The following is a 15476-nucleotide window of genomic DNA, read 5'->3' as shown; positions in this document are numbered from 1 at the left end:
GCAAAAGAATAAATAAAAAGGGACAGACGAATGACAGTACAGAGAGAATGAAAGAGAATGAAAAAAAAAACAAGTGAAAAGGGAGAGAGACGAGGAGAACAAACACAGAGGACAAACAAACATCCCTCCAGTACAGGCGGAGCTTCAGTACGACCCTTGCTAGTCCTCGGTGGGCAGAAACCGCTCCCCACATGGGGGATGTGGGGAAAAACAAAGCGGGGGATGCCTGACACCAATTAAAACGTGAAGTAATTGTGTTCCATCTGGGACGACCCAGACGGGTGTGTTCTGTGCTGGTGTCAAACCCCTCGGTTGGAGTCCCGCGGCAGAAGAGGGGAGGGGAGAAAAATAAATAAATAAATAAATAAATAAATAAATAAATCCACCTCAAGTCCTGGAGCCAACTTGTGTGATTGGGAGAATGAAAAGCTGTATGGCGCTGCTAGCGAAGGTTTGATTTGGAGGAAAAAAAAAAAAAAGAAAAAAAAGAGGGGGAAAAAAAATCACACACTCAAAGCGGAGGTGGAGGGGATGAAAAAGCCGTCACTGCTCATTAAAACAGCGCTGCGTTCATCTTTCATCAGACTCAGCTGGAGAAAACCGTGTGGAAAGCCTTCAATAAAACACAGAGGCAGCGTAGACTGGGAAAAAAACAAAAAAAACAAAAACATAATAAACAGTATTCTAATAGCCTTCTGAATAGGAAAAAAATATATATTTTACTTTCAGAGCAATGGAGATTAACAAGCTAGTCATAAGTATGAAAAGAACAGCAAGGGGAGGGTGGAAAACCACATAAGAGAGTATATTTCAACAACAACAAATTAGCTTTTATGAAACTGCACTGTGCCAACAAGAAAGATCAAAACCATAGTAACAAGATCCCCAAAGCAAAGGCTTACTCCACCGCCGCCACCACCACCCACCCCCCCACCCTTTGACTAGCACTCCTCAGAATGAAAGGCATTAAGACCAGGTCTGCCACGCCAATCACACTTCCCGGAAGTTCGCCCCTGAATTAACCTCATCTACATGCCTGATTCCCAATATCTGCTCCCTCGTCACGGCAGAATGCAGAGACCCTTTACACAGCTGCTCTGTGCCAGAATGTATTTTTGCTTGCATTACCAAGGCAACAGCAACCAGGTCGGTGAGCTGATAAGAGGGGAGATGAGAAAGAGAGAGATGGCAGAGAGCAAGAGAGAGAGAGAGAGAGAGAGAAGGAAAGAAAGAAAGAGAAAGAGAGGGAGAGAGAGAGAGAAAGATGTGAGCCTTGGATTAGAAAGATGTGCTTGCATGAGGGAAGGAGTAGAGAGTGAGAGAGAGGGAGAGAGAGAGAGAGAGAGAGAGAGAGAGAGAGACGAGGAAAAGCTTGATCTTTGAGCTGCCGCTGATGGCATTAACCTGTGAACTCACGACAGACACTCACAGTAGAATCCTAATGCACCGTTTCAGTTTCCTTCGCTCAAGCTCCGCTCCGACTCGGTGGAACTTCACACAGGGAGGGGGGAGAGTACAGTGGAGGGAGGCAGGGGAGTTAAGCACACCAGGATGGGCAGCCATCAAGGAGGAAATCCCACTTGTGCAGCTGGCCCGCTCCCCATTTCCACATTGATATGCCAGGCAGACAATGAGTGGGCAGGGCACGGGCACAAAATGGCTGCCATCACATCACTCAGGTGGGCACTACACTACACTACACTACTGGTGATGGCGAGATGGCAACTAATTGAAATGAAGAGAAACCACAGGTTTCACTTCGCTTCGTAAATAAGAGTGATGCCATTTCAATTCAGATGGAGATGGTTACTGTATGTGCTTTAATTCACTGAAGTTGAACCACACTGATCAAAATCTTAACATTTCTTTCCACAAACCTCTCTTCAAGTAAACCCCTCCAGTTCAGTGAAAAGTCCACAGAAGTGGCATTTTGACCTCAACAATATAAAAAAAACACCCAGACTTCAAACTGAAAAGTACAAGTCAAATCTCCTCTGGTCTCTGTGCTAGGTTGCATCATTCCTTTAAAAAGAAATCCTCTCAGGAGCTACAGGGAAGGGGTAATCCTAAATGGAGGGAGGGAAGGAGGGAGAGAGAGAGGGAAAAAGAAAAGGTAAGAGGGAGGGGAAAGAACAAGATGGCCAACCAGAGAGACCAGACCAGACAGAGAGAGAGAGAGAGAGACAGAGAGAGAGAGAAAGGGAGAAAGATGGGGGGGTAAAGAAAGAGAGAGAAGGAGAGATAGAAAGAGAGAGAGGGAGAGAGAGAAACAGAGATAGGGCAAAGAAAGAGCGAGTGAGAGAGAGAGAAAGAGAGCGAGACACAGAGGCAGAGAGGGACACACTGAGCGTGTGTGGGTATACGCGTCTGACAGATCTGGGGCCCTGGTGTGACCGTGGGTGTGGGCACAAACACCGAGGGACAAAGGGGCACACGTCTCACCCTGGCGCTCTGGCCGGCAATGAGCTGGTCGTCGTCCGTCTGCCTGCTGGTCCTGCTGTGCGTATCAAAGTCCTCCGTCTCAAAGTCCGAGTCGTCCAGCTCCTCGGGGGTCTGCGGAAGGAGAGACACACACAAAAAAAAGAGTGAGCATGAGGAGGAGAGAGAGGAGGAGGGAGCGGGGGAGAGAGAGAGGGAAAAAAAAAAAGACGAGAGTGAACAGGGAACATTGGAGGGCTGGTCTGAAGACTGTTAAGTAACCCAACTCGCTTATGATCTATGGCGAAGCCTTAACTCCAACCCAACTGCGGCGCAGGCAGATAAGCTCGGCGGCTGGAAACTGTAAACTCTAAATGAATTTGTAAATCAAGTGTAATGTGCTGCCTGTGCATTTTGAGAGGGAAAATGGAAATATAAGCCAGTGTGAAACATATTGGGAGTAAAACGCTTCAATCAGTCTCCCATCTGTCGCTGGTGTCTTTGCCTTAAATAACTAACAAAATAAATAAATAAATAAATAAATAAATAAACAAATAAACAAGCAAGCCGCATAGAGGTGGCGGGGTGTGTGTGTGTGTGTGTTTGTGTGTGTATGGGGGGGGTTTGAGTATGAGTGGAGGTGGGGTGTCGAGAGAGGCTGAAAAAATGAGGAATGATCCCCTGGCTTGTGTGAAGTGAGACAGCCCACCTTATCCCCAGCTTCCATCCCGTCTCGCTGCTCCCTGCCCTGCATGCAGAGTAACCCCCTTGTACCCGAACTCCTCTCTTAGCATGCAACAAGGCACGAACAGGGGCAGGCTGGCTTGTGTGCGACGTGTGAAATAATAATACAAAAATAAAAATAAAAAAAAATAAAATATAGATTTAATATATATCTAGCCAAATCCTTGACGGACAAGGAAATGCATTCGGACTCGATACAAGCGAGGCGGGGAGATGTGGGGACGATAAAAGTGCATTATCCCTGCCGAAACGGGGCGAGCCGCGCTTATCCAACTGTCTATAGCATCCATTTATGACGACAGGCTCGCTGACTGCAGGGCCTGGAGAATGGAAATGCCACGGCTCAACAAGCCAGGGTCCCCTTCTCCCTGGTGAGAGATTAAGTGTGTCCACTAGGCAGAGGAGAGTCGAGGACCAGTGATTCTGACGGGTGGGGGGGGGGGGCTGGTAGCGATGGGGGGTGAGGGGGGGTAATCAGCACCTACTCACCACTCAACAGAGGGGTGTGGGGGTGCGGCGGCGGTGTCAAGATTTCACGCCCACAGCTTGGTGGAGACAGATAAGCATCGGAATACTGAATAATCCTGGAGATGAAGGGAACTGGGACGGGGTCACGTCAAGACGTCGGCTGAGAATGTCAAGGATGTGTAGATTACAGCCCCGGCTCACCTCAACATAAATATAACACACCGCGAAGACTGAGAAGTTATCTCCCCGCCGATAACCTGAATTAACCAGTCAGGAGGCAGCAAGCAGCCTGCAGGGGCTGGGAAGGGGGACTGTCTTTCAATGCTCCTTGGGAAACTGGCATTCACGCACCAAGATCACCTTTCTCCGACGGCAGGAATTGGAAAAACTCTTGCTTCTTTCTCTGCACCCTGCCCCCTTTTCTTTGTAGTTTATACACTGTAGTTTTTTTTGGCTAGGTTGCACTCGCTTTATACATTTTGGATGCTCACTGACAACAGAGTTCCAAGTGTCAAGTACTTCGACACTTCAAAGAGCCTTTTTGCATGTGCCCTAAAATCGAAGAGTGGAAAGGTGGACTGCCTTTTCATGCTCCGAGCTAACTGACGCTCAGCTGCCTTATAGTGTTTGAGTGAAGATGACTGGGAAAACTGCAGGGACCACATGCCTCCACAAGACAGTCTGAGTCAGTAGATGAATCAGACAAGGGGGGAAAAAAAGCTTCCTGCTAGCCGACACTTTCACAGTACGCCACCAACTTGGCACCTTGGGTGTCAATGAAAATTTGGTGCGTTCCAAGTTGTATTTAAGCTGTTGAACCGTACCAGGGGGCCCGATGTTTCTAACACTTGCGTTTCCAAGGACGCATGTTTAAGACGCTGCAGAGAAAATATCTGGGACTCTTGCCGCTGTGCGTCTCAGGTTGAGTGCATTTTGTCAATAAACTGGGGCAGACAAGAGCCCAAATATCAGCGTGCACCAGAGAACGCCTGTGGCGACACCGCGACAGGTGAGCTGGAATCAGGTCCGCCCCTCCCCGTGCCCACGAGCAGTCACAGCTGCCCAAACTTTTCCGATGGGTAGGCTGTCCGCAAGCCATTAGCACCAGTGACATCTCTGTGTTGGAGGTGTGTGTGCGTGGGTGTGCGTGTGTGTGTGTGTGTGTGTGTGTAGGGGGGACAGGGAGGCTGCTCGACTGTCAAATACCAGGAGACGTTCGACCCGGGCTGAGAGTGCTTCCATTTACAGAGGTTAAAGACTCTGTCCATCTCGAGTCGCCCGAGCCACACACTTGTCGGTTTGGATTGAAAGGTCCGCGGCAGCGTCGGGCGGGCCAGCGGAGATGCCCGGCGGAGCTGTTCTTCTGCACGCCGCTGTTTTAACCCGCCTGACTGGACGACACTTGTGTCCACTCGAGGGGCACGCTAGCTGGACGCGACCGCAGCGCCTGGGCGATCTGATTAACTTCAATTAAAGACTAAAAAAAGGTACTGAAGTGGAAGCACTTATTCGGTCTTTGCTTTTTTTTTTCTCCCTTCTTCTTCTTTTTGAAAAATGTGGCTGAAGCCACTATTTAAAAAAAAAAAAGCTACTTCCATAAAAAAATAAGTAAATCATTGGATCACTTATGGAACAAAGCTTTGGGCCTTTAGTCTGTCTACATGCCAAAACGCCTGTAACGATTGCCTACTCCAATTCAATTTAAACAGTCGACGAAAAAAAAAATAACAAAAGAACAGAAAACATGTATCGACTTCCACTGTTTTTTTAATTATGCAATATACAAGCTTGAAGGGAGGAAGCAGACGGAAAATATCAAAAGATCAGCAGTGATTGGCTCCCTGCGTCGAAGGCTATTGAACCTGCCATGCATTCTCGGGGTAAGCAATCCTTCCCATCAATCGTGGGCCACGTTAAACCAACACTGGGCAAGGTAAGGCTTGGGGAGCCCAGGGGCTCGGGCCCTAACTGCTTCATCAATCTGGATAACAAGAACGGAGCATGGCACGGCGGGGGGAATGAATACTGTACGGGAGTGCGAGCCTGGCCGAGTGGAGTGGAAGGGTGGGGGGGGGGTTGGTGTTGGGGTTGGTGGAGGGGGCGGTTGTGGTGTTGCTAATTAAAACTGCAGTGTTAAATCAATTACTTATTATAATGCAAATACTGTGTAATGGGTTCTCTATCCAATTTGGTGTTTCTCTAGTTCAGAGCTGCGGGCATTAATGAGGACCCTTTGGTACAATGTGGGTGCGGAGATTTCCACAAGGGACGCGGAGGGCAAACAGAAGGTTAGTGAGGTCGATATGACTTTATACAGCTGAGGGGATTCCTTACGCGCAAAACAAAAAAAAGGAAAACAAGATGAATGCTTCTTATGGGCATGGAAATAAGCATATGGTGAATCAAATGGCACATGGAGGCAACTGAGCATTAAGCATTTCCAAAGGAATGGCCAGGGACCAATGTACTGCATGTCATTTAAATTTGTCATCCTAATAACTTCCTCAATGATCCCCTTTACTCGACTATGAGGGCCAAGTGCATTGCGGGGTCTTAGTACATTTAACCGAAACGACTAAGTAGGGGGGAGGTAGTGGGGTTTAGAAGAGAAAAAAAAAAAAAAAGAAAAAAAATCTCCATTCAATTATTCAAACTGTGCACACAATCTTTACGATTAATTGAAATCTCATTACACTGAACGATGCCACATGAAATCTGCCTCAACTAATGGGCCTGCCGTAGCCACGAGTTGCGTATGGCGCCTATTTCCGAGCTCCCCGCTAATCTTAACGATGGCCATGGGTTTGTTGTCTGCTCATTGTCAGTCTATTAGATAACGCTCGAGTGCTCGCAAGCTGCCATCTGTCCTCTCTCGGAGCTCTTCTCAGGCAAAGATCATTAACCCGTGCACAACTAGACTCCCGCACGTCCAGAGAGCGCAGGCCGGCACAGTGCACAGAGTGAAAAGGGGATATTGCCTCGATTAGCCTGTCAACTGCTGCAAACACGTCGCCTCCATTAGTTTTGGGATGTCGATGGGCAGTACACACACACACACACACACACACACACACACACACACACACACACACACACACACACACACACACACACACGGTGAGAAGGCCAGCGGGAGTGGACACAGGATTTCCTGAAGGGTTTTATTATGTACAAATGGGTCTTTTAGCTGAGCTAAAAAGCATGGACCTGATTTTTGTGTTGATGTTCAGTGCCTACTGCAGTGTTAACAAGATTACACAGAATAAAAGAAAATAAAATTTGAAGTATTTCAAGTTAATTTTCAGTGCTGAGAATGAGTCAGTCACTTTACACCGAGGAGAGAGGAGGGGTGGGGGTGGAGAGTTTGTCTGTGTTACTCACTCACACATACAAAATACACTTTCTCCAACTCTCTCTCGCCCCCATCACCATTGCGCACGCACGCGCACACACACACACACACACACACGAACAGAACGAGGTCATGAATAATACACTCACCCTGATCATGAGGACAGCCTTCCTGATGTCACGCACGCCGTCGTAGACCAAGCGCGAGGCGTCGATGAACTCGTTCTCGTCCACCGGCAGGGTCGGGTTGGCGCTCAGGGCTTCCACGGCCGCCTCCACTTGCTCGGTGAAACGAGGCATCACTGCGGAGGGCACAGGACGAACGGTGGCCATGTGAGAACAGAATACAGTTATCCTGTACACACACACACACACGTGTGTGTACGCGGCGCACGTACACGCCTGTACACACACACACACACACCCTATATATCCCAGGCTGCACAACAGGGTTTGCAGTTGCCTAAGTGCTCCCTTACGTACGTCAGAGATAAGGCGCATAGGGGGGAGAAGCCTGCTTCCGGACAAACGCTTCCTTACATTTTGGAGACTCTGGAGAGGTTCATCAGAAGACCCTTACTTTTCATTATCACACAAGCCGCAGCAAAGGATCCAGTCCGCCATATCTTTCATTCATTTTTCATTTATGTTCCTGCAAATAAATTGTTTTTGGGCGCAAAAACGGAACTGAAGAAATGAACTAACAGATTGCCCTCTCAATAATTAATTGCGTGCCAGTAGATTACAAAAAGCTTTTATGGCTGGGGAAAGGTTTTTTCTGCTGTTGAAGTCTTGTTCGTTGCTTTCTTGTTGTATGTAATATGGTGGAGGGGAAGCTGCACGTTAAGTTTACATACCAAAAAAAAAAAAAAAAAAAAAAACATGCTCCAACACCTCTAGTTTGGTGAAACGAGTTACTTGATTTAACATGATCTATGGCCATTTGCACAGCCATTTTGTAATGCCTTCCCAGAGGCTCAGTGGCCTATCTATGTAGTAATGGGCCCTCCCCATGGGTTGTTAAGTTGCATTTACATTAATATCCATTCTCATTCACAATTTAGGCCTACGCAGTGGGACTGAATGGAGAATAAAGGAGGGAGAAAAGGAGGGAGGGAGGGAGAGAGAGAGAGGAGAGAGAGAGAGCAAAGAGAGAGAGCAAGGAGAGAGAAAGGAGAGAAAGAGAGAGAGAGAAAGAAAGAGAGAGAGAGAGAAGGGAGTGAAGGGAGAGATGAACAAGAGGAAAACTCAGAGAGAGACGGACCAGTGAATACGGAAATAAAAAAAAAACGAAATGAGGGTGGGCATTGAATGACACACTGAGGGACAACAGGAGGAACGGATGGAAGGAAAAAAGGAAAGTGTGTGTGTGTGTGTGTGTTGAGGTGGGCTTGCGGAAGATTGGAGCGCCACGTCAAGAAATAGGTTTGGGGCCAGCCTGCAGGCTCAGCAGGGGAAATGAGGTTTAAAAGTAGTTAAGGGAGCCTTCACGGTCACGACACAGCTTGTCTTCTCTCCTCCTTCTCTCTTTCTTTCCTCTACCACTCTGCGTTTCTCTATTCTCTCTGTTCTCGCACCGCAGCCAAAAAAAATAGGGGAAAACACTTAATCTTTTACAACTTCCTTCAGACAGGACCAGGTCCGATATTCATCTTAATAACGCAACAGGAGAATACGGCTTTTGCGGTGATTGCATCATTAAATGGACTTAAAAGGGCCTCCGCGCTCCAATATGAAAACACGGGCTGGGGATGTGGGATGCAAAGCGCTCACATGCATGAGCAGCATGGCTCGACGAGAACGTTGCACTTCCATCCTTTCCCTGTATTTATTTATTAAAGCAACAGTCCACGATTATGGCAAAAGGCTTGTTATTCGAGCTCAACCGCCAATCAAATTACACCGCACTCTTCCATTCTCCTAAGGCAACATGCTGTTTGGCAATTATCTGGATGTGAGCGAAAAAGTGACTGGATTCAAATTTTAGATTGCAGCTCTCATTTGCTTGGTTTCTTTTTCACACAACAAAACACTGAGGTGGTGAGGTTGCATTAGGAGTGAGTGAGTGAGGTGCAAAACCACTAAACCGCTGCATTATGCGCCATCTGTTCCTGCTCCAACCAGCACTGCTCATTTTCAACAGGGGGAAAAGCCGGAGTCTGTCAACAGTGATGGTCACGCAGGATAAATGCATGGCAGGGGAGGTGGGGGCGTCGACATCCTAACGGGAGGGTGTAGAGTCACACCTGTATCAGCTGTGCATGGGATCATGGGAAGGTGGGGGAAACCACACCTGATCCAGTCACAGAGGACATGAGTGTGAGTGTGAGAGTGTGTGTGTGTGTGTGTGTGTGTGTGTGTGTGTGTGTGAGAGAGAGAGTGTGTGTGCGTGTGTGTGTGTGTGTGAGTGTGTGAGTGCGTGTGTGAGTGTGTGTGTGAGTGCGTGTGTGTTGAATGCAGAAGTACTGTTGTGTCAGTCACAAAGGGGATTTAGTCAGGTGTGGTGTTTAGGGAGCTGTAGCAGTGCTGTGGTGTTTAGGAAGCGGATTTTTTTTTTTTTTAATCTTAATTTGCATATTCATACATTTATTCATTATGCCCTTCATATTCTCAAAACTGCATAGGTCTGTTTGATGTGGCGTGTGTATGCGTGTCTGTGTCTGTGTGTGTGTGTGTGTGTGTGTGTGTGTGTGTGTGTGTGTGTGTGTGTGTGTGTACACTCTTGTCAGAAGCAACGTTAAGCCTGCATTCATTCAAGTTTCATCTGTGAGGGGAGAAAAAAAATTGTAAAAATGTTCAATGTTTTCGTGCTCTCTTCTCCCCTGAAACTGTCACCTGGATAAATTTCAGAGCCTCAGTCTGAGGAGTCCCAGCAGGCACAAAAATGAGCTTTTTGCAGGAAAACAAAATGGGCTGTGGATGAGAATCCATTCAGTCCAGCATTAGGAGGAGACGAGGGGCTACACACCACTGAGCCTTAAAAAATGGGGCGATCGAGGAGAGCGCCAGCGCAAAGTCTCTGTCTAGTCTAGCGCGAATATGTCTTTTGGTGGGAGGCGTTAGTCGTCGACGGGAGCCCTTACCGGTGTCCGTCAGCAGCTTGGTGGCTTCCAGAACCTTCTCGGTGTACACGCCCGGCTCGTAGTTGTCCATCTCCGAGGTGACCACGTGCACGACGCGGGCGGCGCGGCCTCGGATGGCGCCGGCGGTGCGGTCCAGCCCGTCCACGTCCTTCTCCTGCAGCGCGATCACGCACTTGTTCACGTCCTCCAAGATGTGGTTCTCTGAGAAGGAGGAGGAGGAGGAGGAGGAGGAGGAGGAGGAGGAGGAGAGAGATTGGAGGGGGAAAAAAACAAACAAAACCCGCCAAATCCAGATTAACATAACTTAAGACGCATGTATGCAAACATGTGACAAAGACGTTTTCCCCCCTCGACGTGTGACCTGCCTGCGTAGCAAAACGGGAACAACAAGGACACACAACATGGAGAGGGAACTGGAGAGTGCTGGGCCGGGGGTATTGCGCAACACACACACACACACACATTAATGCAGGAAATCCTTATCCTTCATGGCATATTTGCACTGTCCCTGGCTTAGAGGAACGTTAACGGGAAACCTACAAGGGCAGTGGGGAACGAGACGTGTGCACACACACGCACACATACACACACACATACTTAAAAAAAGAAAAGTCCTGGAGACAAACGCGTAGACAGCTTATTAATGGGTGCCTGTAAAATGCAAATCGACATTGTGTAAACTGCGCTCCGTCCTTGGATGGAGGTGAGAGGAGTCACTCCGCTTAATGCTTAATGAGAACTCTTTAAGGCCACGCCTGACAAGCCGTTTGTGCGTCTTAACATACGTGACAGGATGTCAATTGCAGGCCTGCCGCGGCCAGTGCTCAAGTGCTTTTGTCTGGTTCGGGGGAGGAGAGAGAAAGGAAGACTAATCAAGCACAGAGAAGTATTCTCAATACAGACAAAGCGTGGCACTCCAACAGACTTGTGCCCCCCTCCACCATCCCCCCCTCCTCCACCCCCACCGCCGTTCCTTTGAGAAACAATTAACAGTGGTTACCATGTTCATCTTTGTCTCATAAGGCTTGGGTAGTAGATGAGAGTGGCTTAATGCTTTGTGCATGCTCAGTCAATGGTTACCTTGTACCTTATCAGGAGCTTTACAAAAGGGAGTAGTGGCAACGCACAGCAGCAGCAGTATTAAGGCTAACAGCACTATCGAGATTTCTTATCCTGGCTGCAGCTCATTGAAAAACATTACCAATATATGCTGTACGAATACACACGCAGATGAATAACAAGCAAACCACTTCATGTGCTCTCCAAGCACAATTTCCGAGGATAGGCTGCCATAGACCCTCACTGCGGATGCTATTAAATTAGCATCAGGGCCCCATTTTGGCTCTCAGAGCCCACGCTCACTTTCTGGCCTCTAGCGTCGCCGGAGGGGGGGGGGGGGCAGGAGCAGGGCGTGGGGAGGGCGGGTGAGGGGGGGAAGTGCTTACCTGAGACACTGAGGAAGTCGTCGATGGAGGTGATGTCGTCCACGGCGTCGGTGAGCACGCGCACTTGCTTCTCCCACTGCTCTTTAAAGAGGTCCATGTTATCCTGGGCCACCTTGCTGTTGGGCTTGGCAGCCAGGGCCAGTGCTGCATTAATCACCTGCAATTACAAATTAAAGCCCATTAGGTCCCCATTACAAGGGCTGGCTGAGTAGAAGAGAGAGGGGGAGGGAGGGGTGGGGGGTGGGGGAGGGTGGAGGGTGGAGGCATGCAAATCATCACGCATGGACAAAAACAAGGCCCCGTTTCCCAGTTTTGATGTTTTCCTTACGTGTTCCTTTTATTTATCTTTAATCACACAAAACAAATGTCAACCTGATTCACCGACGTCAATTGTGCAGCGTCTGATTAATTCTGGCTTGTTTGGTTGTTCTGTTTTGGTTATCCTGTTGGTTGGTTGGTTGGTTATTGTCCCCTCCACCCACCTCCACCCCCCACAGCCCCACACTCGTGCTGTTGGAGAGCTACATTTGTCCACATCAAAGCCAGAGGATGAATGGGAGCCATTAGGCACTGAGATGAAAAGGACTCGGCAGGCTGGCTAGGGGAGGTGGTGGTGGTGGTGGTGGTGGTGGTGGTGGTGGTGGTAGGTGGGGGGGGGCTGGCACTGGCAGTGGGATGCCCAGAGCCGAGTGCGGGCACGTGGGTACCTACCTGGGGGCAGAGGGTCTCCAGCTGCGATGCGGCCATGCGGACCAGCTTCACTCCCTCCTCATTATTGGAGATGGAACATGCCAGGTTGGCCACCTAAGACAAAAAAACAAAAAAAAAACAAGATAGAGTGAGATGGTTTCAGGACAGGCACTTCAGGGGGGAGAGGGAGAGAAAGATACAGAGACAGAGAGAGAGAGAGGGAGAAAGAGGGTGGAATAAAGAGAAGAGTGAGAGACTGAGATGGGAGGCTGGAGAGAGGCATAATCATCATAAAGATGGGCAGAGGAGAGCGAGAGAGAGAGAGAGAGAGAGAGAGAGAGAGGGGGGGGGCAGGCAGGGAAGAGGGAGGTAGATAGGTAAGGGGAGAGAAGTAAGGGGAGAGAAGTAGACAATATTACTATGAGGAAGATGTAACCAGGGAGATTGACTGAGAGCAAGGCGAAGAAGTAGAGAGGGGGCGAGACAAAGGGAGAGAGAAATAGATAGAGACAGACAGACAGAGAGATAGAAAAAAAAGAAGAATGAAATAGAGACAGAGTAAGAGGTAGCGGAGATAGAGAGTGGGGTGCAGGTAGAGACACCCACACAAACGCCCATCCATCACAGAGACAGCGTACAACCAGAGGCGCATTTAATGTAATTGAACATAAAAGTCGGATGGTACCGAGATTATTAGACAAAAGGGATAAATAATAAAACCTGCGAGGAGAAAGAAGGTGAATGGCAATAACACACAGACACTCAGACGTAAACACAAACACAGTCACAAACACAACAGGAGAGCCAACAGAAGCTGTTCCTCCTCACATGTAGCAGGGATATAGGGGTGGTGTGTGTGTGTGTGTGTGTGTGTGTGTGTGTGTGTGTGTGTGTGTGTGTGTGTGTGTCCGAGGGAGCTGCCGAGTCTGAGAGAGACCTGGATCTGATAAGGTTCAGATCCGTTACAGAGTCGGTGTCTGTCGCTCTCGGACGGGTCGACTATGACAAGGCAGGCAGAGGCTTCCGCGGATGATTAAATCGCCACTCTTGCCACGACGCCATTACCCCTGGAGAAAGTGAGAGAGGCAAATATTCCTGACACCTTCAAAAAAAAAAAAAAAAAAAAGGAAGAAAAAAAAATCTCACAGGCTGCTGAAAGCGAGAACGCTGAGGTAAGCAAGTGCTGTTCCCGCTGCCAACGTTTATAGTTTGAGAGTAAATTTTGCTGTATTGACCCAACAAATCAAGCTCACCTAAGGCCGCCAATCTCCCCACCCCCACCTCCCCCTTCCCCTCCCCCGACGCGTGTGCCCTTCCCCCGGAGGAGGCGCATTACGAGTCCTCTTATGGGTCACCTGCATTTCCATCAGGCCATTTAAAACAGTGGCATTTATGGGCTGGTGTTGTTTACCGAGCCGCCAACACACTCATGGCCACACAGGTGGCGCACGTGTGGCAGAGGAGGAGGAGATGAAAAGGTACACACACACACACACACACAAAGCACGCGTGCACACACACACACACTTACAACTGCCAACATGGACGATTCATGGCCTCCTCATCCATGCATTACACCACAGTCACTCACACATTCACACTGAGTGAATGGCTAGTCATGGTTGCTCCGGCAGACTCTCGCAATGCATTTAGCAAACACACACTGGCACTTGGCACCGGGGTAGTAAAGAGAGATACCTGGGCACCGCTGTGCCCGAGGAGACTGGAGCTGCCCAGGGAGCTTCTGGCCGTGGAGCTGCCCGCTCACTGCCTGTAGGGAGGGAGTGCAGTGCAGTGCTCGTCCGTTTGCAGAACGGAATCTTAAGTACATTCTGGTACCCATAATGCACCTCTGCTCACCGTCCCCTGCAGACAGCAGACTGTTGAAACATTTAAAAAGCACCACACACTTCAGATGACGGGCACTTAGCCGTGCATGTTAGCACTCAGAAATGCCAAACTCGCACGTCAGAGTAAGGGGGGGAGGGGTCCATAGGTTTGAGGAGAGGGGGGGGGGGGGGGTGCCCCCAGGAGACAATAGAGTCTGGGGGAGGGTATGGGGTGTTGGGGTGTAGAGGGCACTCTCACTGACGGGGGACCTGGGGTCTGATGTCACAGGAAGGCAGTTTAAACTCCTGATGCCTCCTTTCAAGCCACTTGATGAAGAATTTGTCTGGAGGGCAAGTTGCACCATACCCCATTACCCACTCTAGCACATTACAGCACTTATGCAAGGTGAGAAAAAAAAAAGAACCACAAACACATCCAACGAATCCCCCCCCTGCCCCCCCCACACCCACCCCCACCCTCTCTCTCTCTCACACACACACACAGACGTCAGAGAGGCTGATTCAGTGGAAAATCTATTAAAACGCATATCTGTAAATGACCACGTGACTGGTAATGGAAAGGTGCGTGGTGATGGCAAGAAATCAATTCATTCCGTAAGCTTCATGTCACTAGCATGTGATGCAAGTCCCCCCCCCCCGCGCTACGATAGCAAATTAGAGAGCCGTTTTAAATGACTACTCGGTAACACATCTGGAATTACATTAACTCTTATCCCAAACGTTCCCTGCTGGGGCATTTCATTCCCAATTAATTCCAGTGGAAAAACACATCCGCTTCCGAACAATAAAGAAAGTGAGAAGAATATCTTAGCCCGGAGGTTTAAAAAACCAAAACATGTATATCTTTGGAAAACAGGTGTTTCGGTGCATACATTGAAACTGAGCTAATTAGCAGCTCAATTTAGGCAATTCTGCGGTGTAATAGCAGGTCTCATCTGTTCATTTTAGATTCAAGTGGTTTTAAATGAGTTTCCGTAAATGTATATCCCACATACACCGAGCTGATTTAAATGAACGTATAAACTACCACAGAAAAGCTGGTCTGTGGAGAGATTAAGAGAGGCCTTGTATTTTTTTTTTGCCACTCTCCTTTTCTTCAGTTTATTTTCTTCTAATACTTCTTTCTAGAAATCAGCACAGGGTTTGGGTGTGTGCGTGTGTGTGGGAGGGGGGTCGTCAATGACATACTTCTCCCCCCCAACTGTGTATTTCACACTCTCGACGTCTCACAGCAGCCCTGATAGCTCGTGTCAGAGCGCCTCGGCGACAGACCCTGGCTGAGCCCCTTAATGGGGAGAAGAGTGGCGAGGGGAGCAGCAGCAGCAGTGGTGGCGGCGGCAGGCACCAGGAGCTCCGGCTATCCTCGCCACGCGGGGGGAACTCATTTGCAGCTAAATGTCAAGCGCTTTCCGGCAGACGGACGGGCG

General features: G+C 48.9%; 1 protein-coding gene across 1 annotated transcript in view; it reads right to left on the bottom strand.

Annotated features, from left to right (window-relative positions):
• Positions 1-15476, bottom strand: part of ctnna1 (catenin (cadherin-associated protein), alpha 1) — a 101915-nt gene that overhangs the window by 25672 nt on the left and 60767 nt on the right. The window contains exons 11-15 of the mRNA XM_062524007.1: positions 12221-12313; positions 11510-11666; positions 10065-10265; positions 7132-7283; positions 2443-2553 (exon numbers count right to left, since the gene is read on the bottom strand). Coding sequence (XP_062379991.1) covers positions 2443-2553; positions 7132-7283; positions 10065-10265; positions 11510-11666; positions 12221-12313 — 714 coding nt within the window. The remainder of the gene's footprint in view (positions 1-2442; positions 2554-7131; positions 7284-10064; positions 10266-11509; positions 11667-12220; positions 12314-15476) is intronic.

This window comes from Sardina pilchardus, chromosome 21, assembly GCF_963854185.1.
Source record: "Sardina pilchardus chromosome 21, fSarPil1.1, whole genome shotgun sequence".
In the NCBI taxonomy this organism is placed as follows: Eukaryota; Metazoa; Chordata; class Actinopteri; order Clupeiformes; family Clupeidae; genus Sardina; species Sardina pilchardus.
This window is presented reverse-complemented; position numbering and strand designations above follow the sequence as displayed.